The 26,708-nt window shown below is 35.0% G+C and overlaps 1 protein-coding gene across 11 annotated transcripts in view; it reads right to left on the bottom strand.

Moving 5' to 3' along the window:
* The window catches only part of NPAS3 (neuronal PAS domain protein 3), a 592,726-nt gene that overhangs the window by 158,926 nt on the left and 407,092 nt on the right, over window positions 1-26,708 (bottom strand). For 9 of the 11 annotated variants that reach the window (XM_032748493.3, XM_041716413.2, XM_041716414.2 and 6 more), the window contains one exon: window positions 18,436-18,525. The exons of the other annotated variants lie outside the window; for them this stretch is intronic. In XM_032748493.3, the coding sequence (XP_032604384.1) occupies window positions 18,436-18,525 (90 nt within the window). The remainder of the gene's footprint in view (window positions 1-18,435; window positions 18,526-26,708) is intronic. 11 annotated transcript variants of the gene reach the window in all.

Below are 26,708 nucleotides of genomic sequence, written 5' to 3'. Positions count from 1 at the left end.
TACACCTCCTAGTATCTTGTTCATCTCAATAACCTGTGAAGACAGCTTTACAAAACCCAAGCCAACCCCCTTGAAGTTCTTGTATCTGGAAGGGAATCTAAACTTAAAACATAGAAATATCAAAATCCCATTAAAATATTTTCTGATTACTTGGTAAACCCAAGACAAACCTTTTCTTACTGCTTCCGAGTTTTGTAACGATCACGGTCGGTGTGACTGTTAAATGGCTACAGCCATAGAGTTAGAGGTGTGGCTACTCAGAAAGCCAGAAAGAACAAAAAGGAGGGGAGGGACATCTGGGTCTCCCTGAGGTCAGTGGCCAAATAGATTTTGCATCATGTTTTCACTATACAGGTGCAAGAGTTATGAGGATCCTCTTCTTGGAAGAAGTGGGCACGCAGATATCTGTCCAAGAGTAGTAATAGCTCAGGAACTGTGGCAAACACAGATTCAGAATGATACAAATGCTTACTGTCTTCTGTGCATTTGAGATTGTCAGGGAAGGGAACTTCAGACTTTTATTTTCTTGGAAAAAGCATGCCACCAGATCTCTGAAATGCTCTTAAGTATATGTGATGCCTTAATAATTTAAATATCAAAGATCTCTTAGTTGCTTGCAGTCAATAGCCACCATCTAAATCAACAAGGTGAAAACTGTGATATAAAAATTCCTGGAGACCTCAAGTGAATTATTAAATAGAAATCAGACAATTTTGCTCTCAATCTGCTGGAATAAACCTGAAATTAAAAATTAAAAAAAAAATCCTTTACTTAAGAAACATCTAATTCTCTTCCTTGAAATCTTATGCTTGAGGAGAGATATAGGAATTATTTTTTTTTGTTTGTCCCATACCTGCAGAAGTTCCAGTAGTTCACAGCTTAACTATTTCCCAATGTATCATGAAGCAAATATGCCTTGAAAGAAAAATTATTCCCTTTTTTATTATCATGGAATTACTACAGTTTTGTAGAGTTGTTTTCAACTGAAAAAATGTAATTTTCCATAATATTGCTTGTGTTCACAGATTAGATTTGAATTACTAACCAAAAGTTCCTGTTGCTGTTGAAATTTTAATTCACTTTTTGACAGGTAGGAACTTGAATATCTGACACCTGCTGTACAAATTGAGAGGTCATCCACTCTCTTGATATTTCTTTTCAAGATAAATTACCTAAGGATATTTTTCATGACAAGGTTTATACATGTTTCCTAGAAAGGGTCACAAAGCTTCATCTTTTGCCCTCCGTTTTGCCAGTTCCATACTGAAGTTATCCTCCATTCTTTATTTGTATAAAAATGTTTCAATATAGTACATGACTTCCAACATGTATCATGTGTTGTGAGAGTGTCTGGACAATGGGAAATGGCAAGTAATGCAGGGCTTGAGGCTCAGTTTCAAATTTGTCATCTAGAAGCACATTCTTAAGTGTCTGACTAATATTATCTGTCTCTTCTTCCTATAACTAAATACATCCATGTGAAATGCACCCTAATGTGCTCACATCCCCCTCCCCATAATCTTAATTTTATTTATTGAAATTCCTTCTTTTATTTAATGTACAGAGAAAAGTTATTTTGCACTGCCACCACTGCAGGAGCTTTTTAAATGATTCAAGGAAGTATAGCTTTCATTTAGGTTTGTGCCCTCCAGTCTGTTTATACTGGTCGATACACTTGTCTGAAAAATATAATGAATTAGCACATCATTCAACAAACTAGTCAGAAGGCAAGCTCAAGGCGACAGAGACCAAAAAGTAAATTACAGCCAGTAGAAGGGAGAGGCCAAGCCTACAGCTAGGAAACATCATATCACTACAAAACCTGTATTCCGTGAGAATGTTCCTTCAACAGAAATAGGTGAAAAATTTACACTGAAATATAATAAAACAACTCCATGATTACATACAAAACTATAAATTGTACAGTTTATAAAATATAATGCAAAATGTGATTCTCACAAACAGTGCATGCTACAATCATATCTCCTATCAATGACAGACATTATTACTCTGTAACATGAAAGAAGTATTATGTCTCCAGTTTAGCACTTTTTATTTCAGTGCTTACTTAACACATTTAAATATATGCTAAACCAAATGTGCTAAAAAGTATATAATGAAAAAATCTGTGAAAGTATATCTTGTATAGGTAGAATAAACATACATAAAGATGCAATACAACTCTAAAGATGGAAGATATTTTTTCTTAGCACAGATAACCTATCTAGATTTCCTAGATAACCTTCAAGGTGAAGTTCATTAGCTACAATTTTTTGCACATATGTAATTAATTAAACTCCTTTGTATAAGTGATAATTGTGGGTTATTTTTCTTTTTGAATCTCCAGTAGTTGATTAGAAAAAATAATCAAATCCCTGTACTTCTACTTTAAAATTTGTATAAGTGTTATTTGCAATAGTCACTTTAGTTATATAACACATAAATCTTTCCACATTTACAATGAGAAAAAGAGCCCTAACATTGTCGTAGAAGTTGAAGAATATAATATCACTATAATAACCTTTCAGAAAATTAACACAGTGGATGAAATTCACTGCTGTGGTACATCCTTTAGCTCAAGTGGAGGTACATCAAGAAGAGTTGTGTATGCCATGCTGGAAGGTATAAATCACACCATATGACTCTGAAGTAAATTCTTGAAAAGAGTTAGAAACAACGTAGCAGATGCATCATCAGAGAAGAATGAGAAACTACCTGTCATGTGGCTTCCAAAGTCCTGTATCTGAGGGAGAGAAAGCCATCTCTGTAGCAAGTGGACCCACACTATCATCCCTTTTCTACATTTTCATTCAGCTGTGCTTATGCATCAATTAGTTTTGCCTTACTCCTGCTATTTTCAGTTGTGCTTGTGTCTTACACATGACTGCAGGTATCAGGAAAGATAAGACCAGCATTTCAGATTTCCCTCATGGCCATAGCCTTGGTTTCATTTATTCACAAGATGAACAGAAGCAGATGATTTCTGGAACTCAATTTGCCTATCTCTATTCCCCAGCTCTCACCACACAGAGTCACTTTGAACACCTCTTCTAGGATTCTAGAAGGAGGTCATACCATAGAGCAATGGTCTTTGAAAGGAATTCCCAAACTTTTTAATTCACAACACATGCTTATTGGAGCTAAAGGAGCAAACGGGAAGCAAGTGTATGTATTTTGGACAGTTTGCTTAATCTAGATTATTTGTGCTCAAGTACTGAAACCCCTTTAAAGTGAGGAAACCTCTTGTAACTTTATGGATAAAATCAAGTGCATTTGGATTCAAATATCCTGTATAGTATAAATTTCAAATATACTATATAATAGAAAATTCAATTTCCTGAAGGGACAGACTCCACAATTAACTCTTTCCAAGTTCTGTGCATATTGCACTGATAATCAAGTTTCTATTTTGGTAATGAGTTGGTTTGGAAAATCACATTTGCATTGGAATATCTCTGTTTCTTAGTTGTCTACCCTTGCACACTAATTCTGGGAGACATCGACAGAATCACCAAAATCTTCCTTGTTTAAAGCAAAGATGCCAATTTTAAAATGTCATGCCCTATCACATCTGAGGCCTCAATGTTCAAATATGCTGAGTTTTCAATTCAATATGAAATCTGCCTGTTCTGCTGGCATGGGGCCAACAAGAGACTGATGGGTTTTGACGCATTCTTCCCTGGTTTATTTGTTTCCTGGGCAGGAGCTGTTGTTCAACACCAATCAAAATTTTAGATGTTTAGTTAGGTTTCTAAAATTCAGACAGTGTATATCTATATTTTAAATATATAAAATTTTAAAAATCAATTAAACATTGAGGTCCATGACCTACTTTTATAAGCATAGGTAATTTCACACTTTTGACTGACCAAATGTGATGAAGGGGATGCACATGACCTATACATCAATTTTGGGTGTTTATAGAGATACACAGGGTATAAAGAAACAAAATAGTAACACAGAATTTGAGTGCTTCTTCACTACTGAAATTCAAGTATTGTTAATAAATGGGTTTGGTTGTAATTTTTCTCTCCAGAAATTTTGCTTTTGCTTCGTTTTGGTGAGATTGGCGCTGATTTTAATGAGAGTTGCCATAGTTCAAAAGTCCAAGCCCCAGTCCCTCTAAGGTTTAACTGAATAGATTTATCATTTGTTTCACAGATTTCAGTAAGAATTCTTGTGTTGATATTTCCAGGATCCAAAGCCTTTGTTATGACATATTAATCCTTTCTTCTATTCATACTCTTTTTATTTCAAGTTCAACTTGTAGCATTACCTTTTTTACTGTTGTTTTAGCACTCATCTGTCAGAAAACGGTTTTCAGTTCCTTGTCACATTGTCAAATTTACCACTGTTTAGAAATTTTTACAGGACACACATCTGTCTCAGACTGAATAATTTAGAAAATTTCAGCTAAGTCTCAGTCTAGACACAACAGCTTTGTGTTTTGCTCGTGTTAAAGCAGTAAGATTTTTTTAAGCACTCGTCAAATTCCCATTTCTATTACAGAATGGATCTGAAACTGGCAGATGGATTTGCCTTTATAACAGCAAGAGGCTATTTGCCCTTCCAATAAAAGCACACTGAGACTTGTCCAAGTCATATGCCACTGAACAAGCATCCACTTCTTAAATAGATCAATACAAACATTCATTCTATTTATTTCTACAATCTACAATGCCCTATGCTTATGATCAGGGCCAAGGGTGTGACCTGTACAGTGACATGTGATTAATATATTGGTGTGATTCTGCAGCTGCAAAATAGGAGCCCAAATAAGAGACAGACACCTCACCAAAGCTGTGCATTTCTGAAATCCTTTTTTGCTCTTGGATCCTCTAAGATGTGAATAACTAGACAGCCTGATTGCTTATATCTGGCACTCAGTCTCCTAGCTGTGATGGGAACATGTGCTACTGCCACGCATAAGCGTGTGAGAGGGGCCAAATGAATATAAAGGTCTGTCTAGAGGGATTTCAGTTTCCATGGCCAAATCTCATTAGATTCCATCCTCTGCAAACAGATTCCAACCTTCAATAGTTAACAGCACTAACCACACTGCATCTTCCCCCAGTAAAACTAAATGTGCTTCATCCTACCATAGCTCTCAAGGATAGCCATGGCCAAAAATCAGAAAGCAAATACATGTGCTCAGGGTTGTAAAGCTGCAGCTGGACAATCCTTACCTCCTACTAACGTGGGACAGTGTAGAACAGAGGTAAAGACCTTTTCAGCACACCTTGGAGGTCCCATTTTCAATCACACACCCATACAGATTCATACACAGACACATATTATATAAAAATATATATACATGCATACTCTTAGCTATAAAGCTAATGCTGTAAGGCGTCCTGCATTTTGTCATTATACTAGAGCACTGTTCAACACAACTAAGAGAATATATATAAAAAAGGAAACTTGAAAGTTTGTCTTTGTAATAAGTATGAATGACCATTTGGATTTGTTTTCATTAGCGGGGAGGGGGATGGCTAACCATTGATGTAGCATTTGTAAAAGAGCAACAACTTTTATGGCTGAGTTTTGAAAGGTGAAAAATATTCATTCCTTGTAAACTTCCCTTCCATTGTGAAATGAGATTCTCATAGTCACCAATCTCATTAAAAGTTAAAACTGTGTCTGCTTAGCATTAGCAAGGAATAAAAGGGTAAGAAATGAGGTGTCCATGAGAACTATAGCTATTGACATCATTGACCTATAAATACGTCCTCTTCAAGCTGATATACAGCAATTCATTATCCCTGTTTTGATATAATTGCTATTACTGAAAGCCCTTTGCTTTCAAGTGTTAATACAATTGCAGTTCATTTTTCAGATAATCTGCCAAAAAAGAAAAAACTAGTTTCTAAATATTTGATCATAAAAGTTGTCCTCAGCTTTTACAGATAATTTAGTTAAATAATATCAGATAATCTTTGAGCAGATTTAACAGGAAATTGCTAGGGACTCCATCTAAGCAGCATCCATTTGCACTTATATAAATGTACTGAATGTGTAGGAAGCCTTTGACAGCTTGCCATATGTGATTTCATTCTGTAGCCTACCTACTTTACCATCAAAAGTTATATCCTTTGAAGCATTGCCAGAATTACTTTAGCCCAGTAGATATGCTAGATGTGCCCTTTAAAAGCCGTATCATTTCCTTTCTACTCTGACTAGTTCAATGTAGCATCTGCTCAACTAAATTCCTTTGAAGGTTAAAACCAAAAAAACCCCTGTACTACAGCTCACGAAGATGTCCAGTGTCGAATGAAGACTATGGATGCAAGAGAATAAATATGACTTAAATGAGACTATAAAAGACAATCAGAAAATTATCAGCTATCATGGGCATATTATAATTATACATGCACAGAATAAATATTTGCATTTCAGGAGATGCAAGCATTTTATTTAAAATAAAAATAAACTCTGCATTTTTTACTTCAGATCCATTATGTTGATTGTTTATATGCAAATTCTGATATTGCCGTGACATGGATGTTAATGACATAATAAAGGATATCACACATCAACAACTTGATTCAAAATAGCAAATATAGATATGAATGTATAATCTCCTTTAAAATCTTTGGGTTTTGCAGTTATTTTAAAAGACATGACATTATTTTCACAGCACCTTCTCAGCTGTTCTAGATGACAATGAAGGGATAGGCTGTATTATCTAGGATCACAATGAAGCTGTGACACTTTAGAAACATTTTCAGTTTCCCTTCTTTAATTTCCACAAATGCTACTTAAAATTGAAGACTGGTGGTTTTACTAAAGAGGTGAGTGGATTCCAGAATTATATGATTTTCTTGACTGCTAAACTGGAAATGTTCCAAAACATATTAAAATGGTAGTGTCCTTTTGTAGTCTTTTTGTCTGGTAAAAAACCTTGCAATGTCAATTTGAATTAATGAGCTGTAAAAATTACATTTATATACATTTATATACAGGGTTTTCTTTTTCCAGTTTTACTTATTATTCTTATTACTTCACAAGAATTTGTACCCTCATTGCAGACTTTGCTAATCTGTAGGGATGTAGTCCAAAAGCATAATGAGAATGCAGACTGGACTATGTCAGATCTAGTCACATATCTAGTCCAAAACAGGTACAGCACGAATGTGTTGAATACCTCCTAACCACTTAGAATGGAAAAAGCATAATTTATTTTGAAAATGTCTGTTTTAGTTGCTGTCCATCAAACACATAAGATTTTTCTTCACAGTCACAAGTGTACATAAACCTGTAGGAGTGTAGTGATATCAAAAAAGAAGAGGAAAACAGAACAAGTATTAGGGAACCTACTTGTATTTAGCCAAAGAAAATATCTGGAATAAGTTAAGTTTGAAGTGCACAGAATTCTTTTTGTAGACACAATTTTACCAAAAAACCCCAGGAAATATAAATCCTTATATTTGCAATGAGCATAAAAGAGAATCCTATCTCTAGAAACTGGAATTTGCTTATGCTCATTTCAGTGACTGTATTATTATCTATTAACAATTCTTTCCCTGAACTGCTTTCTGTTGGGAAGGCATTGCACATTTAAGCAACAATACATCCAGACTTGATCTGGGAGCTAACAAGGAAGATAGACTGAATCAGAAGAAGACAGGAAAGAGATGATAAAAATATCACAATGTTCAACCCTCTCAAACATGCAACTAATAAAATATATGCCTTTTCCACTACATTTTTTAGCCAACTCCTCTAATATTGAAGATTATTATGTCTTTGGAATGCATCTTTCTCAGGTTAAACATTAGCTCATCGCACACAAGGTTGCAGTAAACACAGTATATAGCATTTACAATTAATGCAGGAATCCTCTAAAATGCCTTAACATAATGTTGATACGAGTTAACTCAATCTGAATATATAAAATTGGAGACAGGACAAAGAAACTGAGTTATCATATGACCAAAATATTTTAAAACTTGCAAGCAATCTGTAACAAATAAGAAACAAAAAGGACAAATCAGTGTCACTCTTATTCAAAGTACTAGTTGCTTATAGGGATGGAGGGATTGCTCATTAACTTAACGAATATATCTTCATTCTCAGTGTAAAATAAGTAACAAATTGGCAGTATAGAGTAAAATGAGAACCACTAAAATATCTGTGAAATCTCTTCATTGACTTACAGGCTGTGGATCAGACTCACATCATGTCAGGAGAAACAAACATAGAAAGGAAAGCTACTGCTTCTCCAACAGGATTAATGAATTTTAGAAAAGGAAGCATGTCTTCCTACAAACTTTAAGTCATGACTCATACATGCAGCTTTAATGCATAGAAGATATACATTTACAATTTTCATCATATCTTTGTTATGCATATCATATCTCTGTTCAATTTTCATAATATCTTTGTTATGGAAGTTCAATAAGAATGCATGGATAGCTACATTGTTATTCAAGGAATCTCAGGAATGCATACAGCTTTGTATTTACCACTTTTCCATGAATAAGTGCTGTCCCAAATGAGACATCTTTCTGAAATGCAGTATGAAAAGGTAGAGAGTATGCCTGAATGTAATGGCTACATCCTAATACAGCAATACTCAGACTAGAAAATACTTGTCACCCAAAAGACCCAAAGACAGGATCTCAAACATAAAATAATTAATATAGGTAATAATTCTGTCATACATTTTATTAGTATAAGGCCAGATTTATTAACACAAAGGCTTTAAAAGTTATCTGGAATACAGCAGGAGCAGAACACACCATACGAGTTTATAGATCCATGTGACAGAAAAGTAAGGCAGTATTTCCCCTTTATATTTTACTGTTGCCAAACTTTATAATATTATTGCCAATCAAATGGTTTGATTGTAGTTTCAAAGGCTTTTCTGTAGAATCATGATATTCCCAAAAAGTCTCAGACATCTCCTACATATTAAAGTACATTTTTAGCATTCATGTAGTTAATGGAAAAAGAAGACTTGAAAATACAAAGTCGCAAAGGGTGCAAACCCCCCTGAATGTTAATAAGTCCTTTAAAATATTATTTTCATATATCTTGAATATGAACCAGACTCAACTATTTGAGTTTATGCTGGGCTGTGAGTTCTGAATATCAAAGGTTAGCAAAATTTCGCTTGGTTGCTGAGGAAGAAGCATGTCTCCTCACCAGTCTGTTGCTGAGTAGGGGCAGTGTGCTGTGTTACTTCTCTGTCTTCCTCTTTCTGTCTGCTCACACTAGTGAGGCATTTCTTTTGTCTGTCCCCTCATACCAATCTGATGCCCCATCCCTCCAATATATGCAGGTGCTTCCTGTCTCTAAAGGGAAGATAATTCCTGCTCTTAGACAGTCTTTTCATTGTTGAAGGAAGAGATTTTCTTGCTTGCCTTTTTGCCCTAGATTTCCAACTCTGGGCAAAGGAAGTTTGTTATTTCACTCTGTTGCCATGTCTGAACTCCTGTCTGGGAAAAATGAATTCCCAGTTCCCTATTACCTCATCAGGTAGAAGTACCCTTCTGCTGCATGGCTGGTTTTGGCTCTGCCAGCACTGCTAGAGCAGGCCATGTGATGGGATGGATTCTGATGTCAGATTTTGATAGCCTGGCTTGTAAAATGGCTTTAAACTGGCTCTTCTGTGGATGCATCTGCAGAGGAACCTTCTGTGGGAGTGCCATGAGAATGATAAGTAAACATCATCCATGTAGAGCTGAGTTACTCAGGATGAATGCAGACAGCTCTGAAGGTATGAGAAAACAGCAGAGAGAACTTTTAATGTGAATGCTGTTAAGGAACTCAGCTGAGCAAGTAAGATAAAGTACTGGTTCACAGTAAGCCTGATGAGTTTTCCGCTGCTCTGTTCCCTGTCCCCTAAGTGCAGAAAGCAACCTGAGGCTTTCCCTTTCGCACTGTAACTTAAGCAGGAAGCTGCTGTCAGCTGCTGTGCAATTGGAAGCACGGGCAGAGGATGCCTCGGATGGCATCCTGGTTCAAATGCCAGAAGGTAGCACAGGGAAACATGGAGTTAAAATGCTAAGCAGCATAGGTCTATTTTAATACTGAAGATGAACAGGAAGTGACAAAAGAATATAGATTAATACTGGAAGAGTAATAGCACAAGGTTTGTAAGGTTTCCATTACAAACCTTAGGGATTAAGCACCATTAGCCTCTGACTTGGAAGGTTCTCTTGACTACATCCCATCTGCGGTGAAGACACTCTCCACAGAATTTGGAATGCTCCTGTTCTCTTACCAATCCTCTCTTCTCAGAGTAGTATTACTCTGGTAACTCTGACTGAAAGCAGAGAAAGTAAAGTCCTGACCAAGGCTGTAATAATATATGATGTTGGCAAAAGCAGAATAAGATGTATTTCCTGTCCTTTTTCTAAGCTGCTTCCTGATCTTGTGCTTTCATATGCAACCCCTTAGTTGGACTGGTAGAACTGTCAGTGAGGATTTGCAGCTTAAGATATCACTGAACTGATCTGAGTTTAAAGTAGTTTTCTCATATTTCATTTTTGCAGCATTTTTTTTTTCAGCTCAGAAACATTCAGTGATTGTGTTTTTAATACATATGGGCACTGTTTTATTCCTTTCATAACCTTAAACCAACCCTTGAGTATCTGTGGATTGACCCACCCTTCTCAAGTGCTTGGAATGGAAGTTCTGTCATGGAACCTCTACTGCTTCTCTGCTGCAAATCTTGAATAATTTCATACAATGGAAAATATTTGAGTCATGACTTTCAGTTTCCCTGACTCAAATATGGATGTAAAAGAAAATCAAAGTTTATAATCAGTGCATTTTATAAGCAACGAAAAGCATATTTTCTTACTATTAATCAAAATCTATTAGTAATAATTTTGTTTTAGAAGTGAAATTTTCATCACTCATGAACAGAATGATGCTTTGAACTTACTCTTAAAAGGTAGAATACTTACTTTTCTTTGAGGGTTATTTCTCCTCTGATGTGCCCGAAAAGCATAGAAATTACCTTTAGGGCAAATTTGTGTTTCTCACCAGTACCTGTTTTTTTCTTTTTTTCCCCAATTATTCCACAGCTGTTTGCTTTACAGAATAATCTCCAATTTCCACATGAATATGTTACAATGCAATGCAAAGAAGATACCAAAAAGTACTGTGTAGCTAATTTGGATAATATGAATATTAATTCAGGAAAACTTTAAAAATTTTCTTTAATAGGAAAGAGAAACATAAAATATCTAAATTGTCTTACCCATTTTCCCTTGATATTTTTATTAAAATAATCTGAAACCATTGCTTCCATCAGGAAGCAAATGGTCTGATTGCTAAGGTTTCAGTCTTGTTCAGTACTGGAAAGAGTTAAGAATTGCAATGAAAATACAATTTTTTTTTTCTTTAACAGCAAATGGTAGAAATTATTAAGCGACATAAAAAGTCTTCAACCTTTAAGTGTTAAACCAATGAGGCTATATTTTATTGCATGGAGAATCTGTGATTCATTTTAACCAGTGAATCCCTTCTGCATAAAGGCTTTCAATGTTTCAGCCTCAATGGCTGGTAAAATATGTTCAAATGAATAAATAAGGGAAACATGATTCTCATGTAAAATGACATTCTGGATTCCTTTAGTTAACTCAACAACAGACAGTTATATTCAGTGGAGCCTATAAGACAATTCTGTTGGCAGTATTTAAACACACTGTAGAAGAAGAAGCAAAACAATGTGATCAGTAACAATAAGTTAATTTCAACTAAAAAAAAATCATTAAAGCATCACCATGTATTGCATTTGGACTCACTACAAAGTGACAGTCAGCGGATTATTCCACAGATTTCTAACGCTGAAAATTCTGATGGCATTTACTAGCATAACCTTTCAACTCTGAGCACATCAATAGAGGCAGACAGTGGTTTGAAATATGATTCCTTGCAGATAGCATATCCTCATTCATCTGACTGTGGTGCTCTGTGCTCCATTGCACAAACAGCGGCTCACCCACTTCTGAGAGGACACTAATAAAAAAGGCATCAATTTTCAGCTCTAGTACTACTGTGATCTCTTTATATGTTCGACATCCAACATTAAATTAAAATGCTGTTATAAATCCTACTTTCTGAATCTGGAATGAGTGTTGGGTTTTTGTCGCATGAGACTGCAGCAAATCTTGTCAAAAGCAGGGAAGCACGTCTTGTTCACTCAGAATTAATGTTGTGGATGAAAGAAGGAGGTAAAAGAGGTTGAATACGGTGAACTGTGGGTGTCAAAGGCAGTGGGTAAAGCAGCTTTGGGGTACCAAACAGAGCATAACATTTTCGGCTTTCAACAGATTCCTAGCAGTAATTATAATTAACACTTACTAACTGCACATGAAGAGTAGTTTGTTTATTACATAAAGCACTTTAAAAAAATCCTGCAAATTTTAAAATGCTGTTACTCATCACAATTTGGGCAATGTTTTTCTCTGTGCAAGACAAAACCTGTTTATTAATAACCAGATGAAATAGCCTAAGTGTTTTGGACCTCTTCATGACCATACAGTGAAGGTTGTTACACAGTGTCTATGCAAAATTATGCATATTGATGTTGATGCTCAGGACTTCTGTCAGGTTGTCATTTGCACTTGAGTTGTCTTTAAAGTTCTTGGGTTGGGATAGGGATTAAAAAAAAAACAAACAAAAAAACAACATAGAGAAAAAATTATTAGGTACTGAAAAAAACAACATAGAGAAAAAATTATTAGGTGCTGATATTAAATACTGTGAGGATGGCAAAAATAAAGCTGTGAACGGTGAGTGTGATAAAGAAAGCAGGTGGGATGTTTCTGCTATGTAGAAGAGTGGCATATATTTTGGAATCTTTCAGCTGTATCTGATAACCTCTAATGGCAGGTATCCTTTCTCCTTTAAGAGCTAAGCTAAACTACACTGAGAAAGCAATAATGTCCTCAGCAAAGATACTGTGTCTATAGATATTTTCCCTTGTTCAGTTCATTCATAATTATGAAGAAAAGAAACAAGCTTGCCTTTTTGGGGGTGGGGGAGTGCCTTCAAGAGTGGTTCAATATCTGGATCGAACAGAGGAACTTTTTCCCCCTAAGGATCCTGCCTGAAGAAACCTTGACATGCACAAAGTCAGAACCTAGACAAAGTTGCCCTGGTGAGAACGATAAGGTCACCCGTGGGATTGCTGAGATTATCTCTGTCAAGCACTTGGACAGCATGCAGTCAAATGATGCATCATGCAGTCATTTTCGGGGGGGAAAAATCAATTTCTTCAGCAGGTCGCTATTTGCTTTTCAAAGTGCCCTTGTAGGCCTTCACCACCAAGCATTTATCAATTTAAATGTTGTAAATTGATAATGTGCCACTGTGCCTTGTACTGTTTCTGAATTATTTTGATACTTATATTTTCTTACTGCTCTCAAAATCCTCAGAGCTGCTCTATTTCAATAGAACTTCTCCCTTGTTCACTTCTTTTAGTATAAAATACAACAGTAAATTAATATTCTTAAACTGAATGTTAAGGGAAAAAAATATTTAAAGCCCCATATGATCAACACAGAATTTCCCAGTCTTTTATTTGCTCTATTTAAAGGGGAAAAACTTAAAAAATTATCAGTGCTAGTGTACCAATTTACTGTATGAGCACAAGTGATCATTTTATGTAGAAGTATTTAAATTCAGAACACTAAAACAATGACAGCATCACAAAAAAAGAGTAAGTTCACAATTGGTTATTGTCTAGTTTTGCTTCAAGTTCTGGATTTTTAAATTTTTTTGCATTATTATTATTATTATTATTATTATTATTAGTTTGTTAATCGAATAAGAGGAGAATAAGACACAATTTACAGAATCAGTGCAAGTGTCAAGATTGCTTTATATTATTTTTTAAGCAAACAGAGCACAAAAGCAATCCTTTAACCATCTACTAACCTCAACTTGATTTGCATTGAAAAACAGGTAGAGCATAGTAGCTGAGGTTTGTGCTTCGTAAAAGCAAAAGAAATACATGGCAGTTGCAAAGCATTCTTAACCTCCAGTGATTTATTGGCCCTCAGCCAAGTTATCAGGGGAATCTAATTCTTCTTTATTATTCAAATAAACCACATTTGGCACCATGGTTCCTTTTCAGAATAGCTTCACAAATAGAATGAGTACTGTCATTTATTTGACCTTGTACTTGTGTGCTGTAGCTATAATTTTATTTGCCATTTCATAGAACAAGTGCACAGAAAGCCAAAATAAGGAAATATGTTATGCTACTGGTAGCAGAGTACACATGTAATATACTTGTTGGTTTTGCCTGCTTTACTTTCAAATGTATACATTCTCAAAATTTTATTCTTGTTTTCTTTATTTTTCATCTCTATTATCTATCTCTTATTAGGCCAGCAGCTGCACTGTTCATTTTTAGTGAGCTCTCTTTTCAACAGACCAATCTGCTCTGTGTCCTGGGCAAGTAGGAGCAAAGGTAGGAAATATTTTACTTTAAGATGTGGACCTCACAGGCAGGAAACAATGCATACTATCCTTGCTGAGTGCAACTATTGTAAGAGATTATTAAGAACTTGTTTCCTGAATGCAAAAGCATCCTAGCCAGATTATTAGCTCATAGCATTTTCTACTGAACTTGAAACATCATATGTCAGGTAATTTTATCCTTTCTGGATAACACATTTTTATTCTATCTGTTTCTGGATAGACTTTTCTCCCTTTTTGTTACTATTTATGTTTCATCATGTGTTTGGTCCCAGTCTCAAACACAGACACTTTTCAAGAGAATTGAAATCTGCTAGGGATGCACTCACACTGACTTCTAAGTGCTGGAAGGAGTGGTTTGAATGCCTCTTCAGTGGTTAGCCATTTTCTTTTGAAATCTCATCCAATTTCTAAAAGAACATCAGGGACTGAGGGTTTCAAACATCGAAGTTACCCTTATATCAAAAATTACCTACTGACTTGGAAAATGCATGGGACTACATATATATGAAGAAAAAACATTTTTACATCACTAGAGCGATCCAATGTAAAAAGATGTTTGTATTGGCTACACCACCACAGATCATGTTGTCCAACCAAAGAAGAAATCCTGGCCACACTGCACATTTCTAGACATTTCTGGGTCTTTCAACAAATACTACAGTTCATGAAAGAACTGAAAAGAATGTTCACCTATTTCAGTTAGCCTCAAGTATAACTAAACTATTACAATTAACATAGTCAAAAGCCAATATACATAAATTCTTTAACTGGGAGATTGTTGGTCCATTTCTCTTGCTTTGACTCTTTACCTTCTCTCACGTATTATTTTCAGCTAACTCTCATTTCCTAAACTTTGAAATGTATCTCTGTTCTCTGAAACTGATCAGATTGTAATTCCACAGTGCGGTCTGAAATATATATCTGCCAAATTAGCTTAAAAATCTTGGTTAGAATTAGCGTGAAGATAAATTATGCAAAAAAATGATTCAAAATATATATGTTGATGGGTGTCTACATATAAGTTATATTCACTGTAATGTCAAAAGGGTATTTATTGCAATTTTTGTTTACTGTTCAAATATACTGTTACTTTTGCTAGGGGTAACTTTATTATCATAATTTTCAGGCTAACTTCCAAGATATTGTTTTATCAGATTTGTTTACTATTAGTCCTGCAGCTATCTTAGAACATTGGCATCCATTTGTTTTGCACCACTGGCTCTAAATGTTCAAAAAAGAGTAAAATTGACTACCATAACTGTTGTCACCTGCTGAGATTCAATGCAAGAACTATTTTCCTTTATCTAGGAGACATGAGATTTTGATTTGCAAATACAAAACATAATTTACATTATTTCCATGCATGCTAGTTAAAAAATAAAAACTAAAAAAAAAACAAAACAAAAGAAAAAAAAAAACAAAATAAAACAAAACAGCACCAAACAAGGATGAAGTCTTGGAGAAGTATTTTGACTAGAAAGTAAGACTCCAAAGGCAGCATTAATGAAGCTATTTCAAATAATAATGTACATCATAATGCCTTTAAGTGCAACACTGCCTGGAGGTTCTATAAAAATATAAAGTTGTGGAGTATCAGCATAAGGTATATCAATGTTTACTTGCAGTGCAAGAAATACAAAACCACATGTATCACATAGCACCAACCCAGAAATTCAGAATTCACAAGAATTTTAAGTTTGGTATGGTGAAAACTGTAGCATTTCCATTTATATTTGAGATTTGGTTCTAGGGATAGACTTGCTAATATTTTTAGCAACAAATAAGCTTTGGCTAGTGATTTAGTAGGATGTAGCTACAGCACTTCTTTTAAAATTATTAAGAGACTAGCAATATAATGCTGTACCAAGAGAACAATATATCAAAAATATATAAATACTGTAGGTCTTAGAAATACAAAATGTCTCCATAAAGACAGAAGAGAAGAAAAGCAAAAAACTCAGGTATTTTAGTAAATCTCAGTAGGTTTAACTTATTATTCTCTTAAAAAATCACAGTACTGGTTCCGATTTTTGGTAGTTTTTCCATCAGTACTTTCAGTGGTGAACACATGGACATATTTGCCATGATATTTCCAATATTCTAACATGCAAAGAAAATTGCTTCATTTATCTGAGCCCCTTCTTGAAATGTATATGGATCAAGATGGAGTGTAAAGTCATAACAACATGATGTGAGTTCAGAGTAAGGAGAAATTCATCAACTCTATAGTTTGAAAGACAGTGGCAGAAAATGCTTTTAACGAGAGACTAACATAGGGTTAAAGCCAAATTTTTCTTGAACAGATGATATTTCAGATGGCCACACTATTCCAGATGCATCAATTTCCTTGAAAATCCAATCCATATATGTGCATATGCTGTGCTGGCAGGAGGACTGACTGAAATGGCCAAAACCCAAGAGCTAATATTCTTTTGGCCAGAATAATGCAATTATTATTTTCCTAGCTATCAGTCTAAGCATACAGAGCCATCTGTTATGCAAAGCAAACATACACATCTCAATTACAGAAAATGCAGTTGCCTTGACAGAATTTGGATTACACCACTAACCAGGGCTGTAAAATTTGTTTTAAGCTAGTGTATAATGGATGCCTTTCAGGAGTTTCCTAATTAGCATTTACCTGCTTAAACTAATTATCCATCCTTCTTCTTTACTGGCTTATTAGACTTTGTTGGATACAGATTAATATGAACATAAGACAATAATAAACATTAAAGTTCCAGTTCTTTACTGTATTAGCAACATGGTGGTGCACCAATTTCAAAATGTGAGATTCTTGCTACTAACTCCCAAACAGATTAAGTCAGGGATTAAAGTCTATTACAAAACGAGGGACTTTAATGAGAGACAAGAATAGTGATATGATCTAGAAACAGCTTTTGTTTCCATTTCTATCATTGGGTTTGCCAAAACCAGCACAAAATAACAATGACTGAACTTACTACAGCCAGTTGCTTGCATGTTCTTTAGGACTTAGTCCCTATTCATATTCTCACCTGATACTATTTAAAATTAGTCTTTTTTTTGGTCACCAAATATTAAATCTTCCCATTTAATTGTTGGTGGGGTACAGCAAAATGGACAGTAAGTAGCCTATGCAAATAGTTGCTTCCTCATAGTTGTGTGGTCCCAATTTAAAGTAGTTGAAATAAGTATTATTTCAGTTTTTCTTTTCCTCCTCAGGGTGACTGCAGTAGAAGTAGATGGTCCCTCTCTGAAAATCATCATGCAAAATATTTCTGCTTCATTTCTAAGTGAAAGCAGAAAGAATCTATCATGCCTAAACATTTCTGAATGCTGCAGGATTAGGAATAACTATTAACAACTAACTTCTGCTCTACTTCTGCCCTGCCTTTTAATCTTTGAAAAACAGTTGTCAGCAATTAAATGGAAAAAAAAATAACCTCAAACCAAAACCCCCCAAATTACTATATTTTATAAATTCATCTTTTCATATTAGTGAGCACTGGTGAAAGCATCAAAATGTGTCCTTGTTGGAACCCTCCCTGCAAGACATTTTAATGGCCTCTTTCAGCATTTCTTGACTCCAAATGACTCCCTGTCATCGTGTCAGCTCCCTGGATAATGCAGGGTACTCCATAAACATCCAGTAATAGGACACAAGGGAAGTACTATTAGAGTATCCCTTTCCTAGCAGGTATAGAGGTTTAAAGTTCAAAACAACTGAGAAAAGAAACTTCATTTGTTCTCAATAAATTAATAATGATCCTTTGTGACAAAAAGTTTTCTCACACATCTCAGCATCCAATACTATAGACACATTTTTCAGCTGTGTCTCAGGATGAACAGGATGCAACTTTAAACAGCTAATTCAACAATCCATGGAAAACACAGAAACCAAATTATTATTTCCTTAATAACAATAAACAGAAGAATGCATCATACACAGTTATGTTCTAAAACTGAAAGCATGTAAGTTATGTTCTAGAATTGAAAGCATGTACTTACTTGGGACAGGCCTAAATAGATGGAGACAGTTTCTGAAATGTACAAAAATTTTCCTTCTTGATTTAGTGCAAATACAAATCCATCCAGGGACTACAGAATAAGAGGAAAAAAATAAGTGAATAGATTAATAAAGAATTCCAAACTACAAATAGAAATAGATTCAAACAAAGGAATCACAGAATAAACTGAGGAAAATATTCTGACTTTTGTGAGAGTGTTTTTAATTTGAACTCTTAAGACAATTCCTTTTTATTCTGTCTACATATTAATAAACATCATATGAGTATATTACTACATCTAAGTTGATGAGTATATTACTAAGTTATTTTACTGCCATGCTTATATCTGCCATATACTGTATAAAATTTATCTCATTTGCTTGATATAAGAAATATAAAAAAAAATAAATTCATGAAGAAATAAATAAGGAAAACAAATAACCTTCCAATTGAGCAGTGTATATTAAAAAAAATCACACCCCATTGCCCAGAATCAAAGCAGAGAATTTCCATTTCCAAAATTCAAAAGGAGAAAATGAAAACCCTGCCATCACTCAAATCACTGTGGACCTCAATAATTTGTAAATTAATTGAGGATTACACACACATGCACACACATGCACGCACACCATTTTCCTTTTGTGAGACAACAAAGCCAATCAGCAGATTACTGTCAAATGTGTTTACAGCTTAGGTCTCTAGAAATGCTATGAATTTCATCCTTTTGGTGTAAAAGTCTAGATCTGATTTTTCTTTGACAGGTTCAAGTCTTTGGATGTGGCTTCCATTGCAACTGCAAAAATCAAAATACAATTACAAAAGCAATTAATGCATACCTTTTGAAACATGAGTGCAGTTAATAAACAGAGGACTACATTCTAAACTGACACAGAGTAAATCACTCCAGAAGGGAGTATACCTCTAGGAATAAATCTACACTAGGAAGAAACTACCTTTATACACCATCCATGTCTTTACCTTTCTGCCTTTTATGAGGATGATAGTTGGCAAAAAATCATAGACTATTGCAAAAGTAAAACTACAACATTCTAGAAATTAGAAGCACTAAACACAGCTCAGAAAGTATGAAACAGCTCAAATTTTGGGAGGAACAAGGAAAAATCCCCAAAATCCCATCCCAAATATTTCCTTGTGATAAAAGAACATGTAAAGGAAAAACTAACTGTAGCATTTGAAAGATTTGCCTTGTTTTGGAAGGAAAAAGCACATAAATTTGATGGAGAAATGTGATTACAAAATCATGTAATCACTCCTTTGCAAATACACCACAGTGATTTCTGAGGGATTTAAATATTTTTATTCTTCTGCTTCTTGACTAATTTCTAACAGGCTGCTAGTCAAAAGCTGTCTTTGGCAAAAGTTCACCCCCCTCTGATGTAGTAGGTGCTGGAATTAGTGCAAAATCTGAATTTTCTAAAAATAATAGACTGCATATTGGAAAACAAACCCTCACTAAAGACACTGCATTAAAAAAGACTCTAATTTATATTTATGAATTAATAAAAATGTAAATCTGCATGGATCTCCTTCATGTAAAAACATTTATATTATGCAAGTAATTTATGGCCTCTTATAAATCATCATAATTTCTTTCTCAAATTATTAACATCACTTCCTTGAATTTTTAACATCAATAACAGGTGGAAAATTTGGAACAGTGAAGTTCAAACTTACATCAATACCAGGACAATCAAAACCTTTGCACATCTGATCTCTCTCACTATGTACAATCTCTTATTCAGAAAAGTAAATCTTTAAAGGTCTTAGTTAAAGTGCTCCTAATTCTCTGTCCCATGTTCCTTTGAGGAAACTGGTTTAAGCCTCTGTTGAGCTGAGAACCATGACACTGTCTCCCTGGCCGCCTATACAGAACTCCATTCTCTACCAACAAGAAGAAATTGTCACACTGACTCAGACTAAAGGCCTATCTGCAGCAGTCAGTTTCCCTGGGTCTGACAGGATGTACAGAGATGCTTCAGGACAGTGGAATAGCCACACTGGCAATGACAAGTCTACCAGAGTTTCTTACTAACCCCTTCTTAGTAGTTGGCATGATTGTGATATCTTCCTTTCTTGAGAAAAAAATGTTTCATAGGTTATTTGTGTATCATATAAAAACAACTTCCCTCATCTCAGTTTTTTTATATAGCTTTTTCTGTGTCCCCTTTGCTCTGTTACTTGAGAGAATGACATACAGTTTAAGCGCATTTGTGATCTGGTCTGCTTAGCACACTGTATTAGTGTGTAATTATCTGGCATATCTACACAAAGTTTTGTAAGAACCAGAAAAAATAATTCTCCGAGTCATTGATGTCGTTTCTGCTTCTTTCATACACATCATCTTATTTAAGAATTTAGGCTTAATGAAACAAGTTTGAAGAAAGCTTTGAGTACTGATTAGGCTGAAATGTTTCGCTCAGTGTAGTTTTGAAATTGGCTGAAACCAGTTTTGGTGGAAAAAATATAAACAAACAAGCTATCTCTAGCCGACATAGTTGTTCAAAGAAATTTCAGCCTCCATGGCTAAAATTTGGAAGTCATCAGCAGCTGGAAGCATGTTGAAATGAGAAGTGTTAGTCATCTTAAGCACTTGCTACTTTTTCTTGCCATTAACTCTGATTCTCTCCTTTCCTTTAAATAGCTTTACTTTATTAGCTTATTAGCCTAGTCTTTTTTTTTTTTTCTCTTTCTTTCTGGAAGAATATTCCTTACTTTTGCCCCTAAGTTTTACAAGTTAGGTAACTGAGGAGGCACCGCTGAAGGACTGGCAGGGCCAGTGCAGCACACCAACACCTTTGGACGTGATTAGTCACTTCCTGTGCCATAACATTTGTTCATTAAGCCAGCTGAGACTAATGAGTCACGGTCATTCTTTCTCCATTTCTTTTTCCATCACTCTGAAGCTATGCTTATGTGCAACTACTGACCAAATTCAGCATTTTGTTCAGTAGAACAAAATGAGGAAGTTTTATTTAATTGTATTTTGAAAGAGCCACTGACTAACAGCTAATGGACACCTAACTCCTACCATGCCCAAAATACAAAGACCTTAGAACAAAAGCCCCAAGTACTAAGCTCAGAATCCAATACCCAAGAAAAATGACAATAAAAATGGGAGGAGAAATAGCCATCTTCCAATGCAAGGCAGTTCCTCCCACCAGTATGAAAGGGTTGAGACGGACCACTTTTGTGACAATGTTGTTGTTCTCTTTACAGGTCAAACAGTAGTTCTGAAGGACTGTCTCATTCGTTATTCATAGGTATTATTTATGAATATTTATTATTTAAGTAATGCGTGTTGAAATTTTTCAATTTTTCATAAAGCGTACGTCCTTTGTGCGTGCCAAGAGAGCAGCAGACATCAGAGAAGGTGCAAGGCAACATAACACAGGTTATGTTATATACTGGAGAAGAGTATGTGATGCCACTGTATACTATATATTCACAAACAATTTTGTTTTAATGAGAAATATCTGGAAGTATTATTCATATTACTTATGTATAACTAAGGACAAAATAAATGAAAGAAGAGTAGTGGATTGAGTCAGCTTTTAAATATCACTTTTGAAAGGAGCACCACAGTGCTTTCCAGCCAGAATTTCTGAAGAGTTTTAATGTAGTTCACAGGCAGAAGGTTTTCTGTTTTGGACATTCCACAATTAACTATAATATAAAAATAGGGTCTGAAAAGGTAGCTGTGTTTTCTTAATGTCCTATTTTCATAGAAGGAGAGACCATGAATACAAGGAAAGTTTTCTTGACTTAATTTCTCTCTTTTATATTTTAAGGCAAATGCAGTTGACTGTAGGTTTATGACAGTCAACTATCTCATCTAGTGTGGCAGCTGGGAAAGGGTCAGGGTGACCTCAAATGCCAATTTTGAGCACAATCCAATTTAAGGTAGACTGGCAACTTCTTGTTTAAAACTACACTTACTGGCTTTATGCAAAATGTGATTAAAGCTGAAGCTCTCTATTACTTTTGATTTCAGAAAACCATTATGTATTATGCTGTTTCAATCACCACAGGCTACTTTTTAATTTATTTTTTTTTAACTGCCCCACTGTTTTCAACAGGCGCCAATTAAGATTCTGGGGTCAAAGGGTTAATTACATCTTCTTACCCACTATGTAGAATTTTCTGATTATTAACCAAGGTTGGATTAAGATGAAAAAGAACCGACACAAATGTTAATGCTTGCCCCTCCTCAAGAAGATTTATCATAATACCATGCTGAAATCTATATGCTCTCTTCAAAGCTGTTAAAGAATGAAATCTTGAAGGGAACACTAAAATAAATGCTTTAAAGACAAGCAAGTATGTGATTTATTGAAACAGTTTTATTTTTCCTGAAAACTGTTCTAAATTAGCCAGGCAGGCCTGATACAAGTTTCTCTTTGTCACATACAAGCAAGTCAATGTGGTAGACATGAAGGAAGTGAGACTCAGATTTAAAAGTCACTAGCTACATCACCCCAGAACAATAATGCAAATTATTATAATTTATATCCTCTGACATCAGAATAATACAAAAATGTAAAGCACAGATTTTTAGCCCAAAATACTCACTGCCTTTTACAGTATTTGAAGCATAGTGAGGTTATTTCCTTTCAGGATATGAAACCTAGTGTACCACTTTGACCGAATATGCACTTATGTATAATGCATCATAGTAAATGGATTTATATTTGTCAGAGGAATTTTGTCCCAGCCATTTTTGCATATTCCCACTACAGGCAAATTTAATTCACTGGATTCTTACTACGGTGTCCTTCTGGAGAATATCCTCATATTTCACACTATCCATGAAGTCCCTAATTCTTTCTAGTGTATTCCAATGCTTAAAAAAACCCTGTTACCCTGACCTAAACTCCAGTTAGAGTGAAGAATTACCACTAGGCTAGGTTATTTTAATGACAGATTATTTTAAACTAAGCCTTCACCATCTGTTCCACCCCCTAATTATGAATGCAAAAAGGACATATTTCACAATTACATCAGTAAAAAGTAAGATATACATGATTTAAATGCATGCATGTGTTCTTTGTCCAATGCAGCATGCATCTGTGATGCTTTTCTCATTCAGGCTCTGATCAGGAGTTAGGGGCTGGAGAAGGGAATGTTCCCCCTGATAAAACAGACTAATTGATATACTAAACTTTTTCCTGGAAATCAGATCATCTTAATTAGAATTTTTCACTCTTATAACATAGTGATATTATAACTGGAGCTGAGCATTTATTTAAGGACAAAGCCAGTCATCAATTAGACATACAAAATTCAATAACAGCAAAAATATTTCACTCTTTTATTAAAAGAGAGGATGCAACTTACATTTATGAAAGAACATAGTCCCTCTCTTATAATATACATACAATTCCATTATTTATTTATTGATTGAGTCACAACATGGCTTAAAAATATGATTTATTAAAGAAAGAAATAAAAAAAGCAAGTTTCACTTCAACATGGCAACCATTTTTGGATGGAGGATTAAAATGAAATAAAAGGCATAAATGATGGCTAATAGAAATCTGGCCTCAATACCCATCTTCTGTACTCTCATTAAGATATCAGAGCAATATCCTCCAGCAACCTCAACAAAGATGCAAAAGCATAACTACTTAGGTGGAAAATCTGACCTTGGGCTTTCACAATTAAGTACTATAAGACAACTAGAGTATTGTGCTGGGAAATAGGATTTTACATGGGATATATTTGATACACATGAATAAAAATGAGCAACTGAAGTTTGATCATCTAATGACTTACACAAATCTCTAAAAGCTTTATTTGTCCTCTTCCATCTTTTTAATCCGTTGCAAACAAACAAACAAGCCAACCCCAAACAAACAAAACAAAACAAAAAACCCACCTCCAAACAAAAGCCCAAATAAAAATTTTTAAAATAGGCATAGGAATTATTTCAGCCTTCCTTGGGCTACAAGCTTTTTGCCACTGAGCAAAAATCCCAACAGAAAACACACAGAAATCCCAGTTTTCAACTCTCATACTGCTGCCATTTTTTCAATCACAGTCCACCATAACAGTTATATGGCTACATGACCATAGACTCCTTGGGAATTAATGACACATACTTGGCAACAAGGCAGCATGCATTTGGCACCAAAACAACTACAGTAAAAAAGATGAGGTAAGAGGACAAACTCAAAGGATGTGGTTAGCACGGACTTTGATGCCAGCTTCCTAATTTGTCATTTTCGTGCTCTTTGCTCGTGTGGTCAGGATGCAATTTATGACAACAAGGGAGTGCCAAAAAATAAATTTGTCAATAATAAGGAAGTCTGTTTTATAGCTCAAAGCCAAGAAATGAAGGAGGAGGAGTAAACTTTACTGATTCCCTTGATGCATCTTTCACAGACTTACAGAATAATTATGTTTATACATCCAAACCAGCAAAAACTTGCAGTGGCAGTTTTAGTACTTGATTAGAAAAAAGCATAAATTATTCCAGAACAGAACAATTGCAAAAGTAGAAAGTGTAGAAGAGAAAAGTTTAGAGGCAAAAAAAATACTTAAAGGTGGCAGTCAAGTTCTTAAGATGTATTCCCTGGACTGTTCGCTAACAATATATTGACAAGTATCAGAGGTAAGTTTGAGAATCACAGCAAGATTCTCTAAGTGATGGACAAACCTCTAAGTGATGGATGTTCAAGAAAAAAATCTGAGATTAAGAGTTTGACAATTTTTTGAGTACAAAAGCAACACATGACTTTTAGGAATTTCTGCTGCATAGACAGAAATATTATTTTTTTTCTAAAGGCCATTCTATATTGCTGCAAAATCTCAAACCACCCTGGGAAGTCATGTATTAAAGCACTGAACTTTTATCTTTATGATTTCTAATGATTTCCTAACCTTTCATTATTTAGGATTCCTAGAGCTCCTAGTGCTGGTTCCAGACTCTTTGGACAGGCGATTGTGATGCCAATCACTGCATGCCATGTAATGCAATCAGGTTTATTTATTTAGGATGAGACTTGTCATACAGAGATTACATTATGCATCTCTTCCCCTGAGAAAGTGATCACTTCGGGTCAGGATTAAGTGTACATCTGTGGACTGCCTTTGTTTTGAATCCATAGTGATTGAATGTAAGTGGTTCCTGCCCTTTGGTGGTACAAATATTACAATCAACTATGCCTTTCTGCACTGAGAGGTGCTGCCCCGAGTAAAGGATTTGACAAAGCATGTACCTACACAACATCTACTAAATAAGTGCCAAAAGTGAAAGAGCAAGGTGATGCAGCAGCAGGAGCTAAGATATACAGAGCTGGCAGAATGAGAGCTTGAGTCCCCAGACCTGCACCTCAGACCACACAGCAAGAGATTGTGGGAACCTGATCTGACTGAAACTTTAGACAAGTAGAAGCAAAACTGATTGTGGGAACAATAAGCATTTTTGTGAATGTTACTGTTTCTCAAGCTGCAACTTTGAAGCCCTTATATGTTACATATAAATATTTTAGTTTATGTAAGCTCAATTCAAATTGATCTTATATTTGTTGTGTATTTGCATGTTTGGTTAGCTTTACTGTCAATCTACACAACCTGACACTATGTGAAAGCAAACAGATAAAGGTAGATAAATATCAGTTGTCCAAAAACCTAGGTGAAAAAACTAAAGGGAAGAATTTTTTATAGAGAGTTAATCTCACTCTTAAAATATCATCTGTGCACTCAAGAGGTACTCAGATGTTGTGCTGATTGATCCTGACAATTGGCTTGCTAGAATTCGACCTCTATCCCAGACCTGAATATGTGTTCTCACTTGCCTCACAATTTCATACATATGAAGCAGAAATGCTGTGTTCAAGGAAGAACAGGATGAGGGGCTTGTGTTTAGCATATTTAATCTATTAGATGGCACTACATACAACCAAAATAGATTTGAATGAGAAATTGAGTTGAGTTCTTTGACTAGCATATCGTACTGATTTATACTCTTCTGGAAAGAACATCTTGGGAATACTTTCCAGACAATGGAATACAATACAGATATAATAAGAACACAGAACATTAAGAATAAATCCATAGTCTACCCAATACAGTGCTGTTTCTAGCTGTAACCCTTTAAGTTACATGGAAAAAAAAATTAAAAACTCATGTTCTTATCTTCAGCCTCTTATTCCATGTTATAACGCAAAGAAGACAGAATCTGGTCCTAATCTGCTAAGAGTTTCTCCAGCTGTCATTAATCCTTGAACTAATGCAGGAGATCCTTTTCCTATA

This window comes from Taeniopygia guttata, chromosome 5, assembly GCF_048771995.1.
Source record: "Taeniopygia guttata chromosome 5, bTaeGut7.mat, whole genome shotgun sequence".
Taxonomy (NCBI): domain Eukaryota; kingdom Metazoa; phylum Chordata; class Aves; order Passeriformes; family Estrildidae; genus Taeniopygia; species Taeniopygia guttata.
Note: the sequence above shows the minus strand (reverse complement) of the source record. Positions and strands in the feature narration are given on the sequence as shown.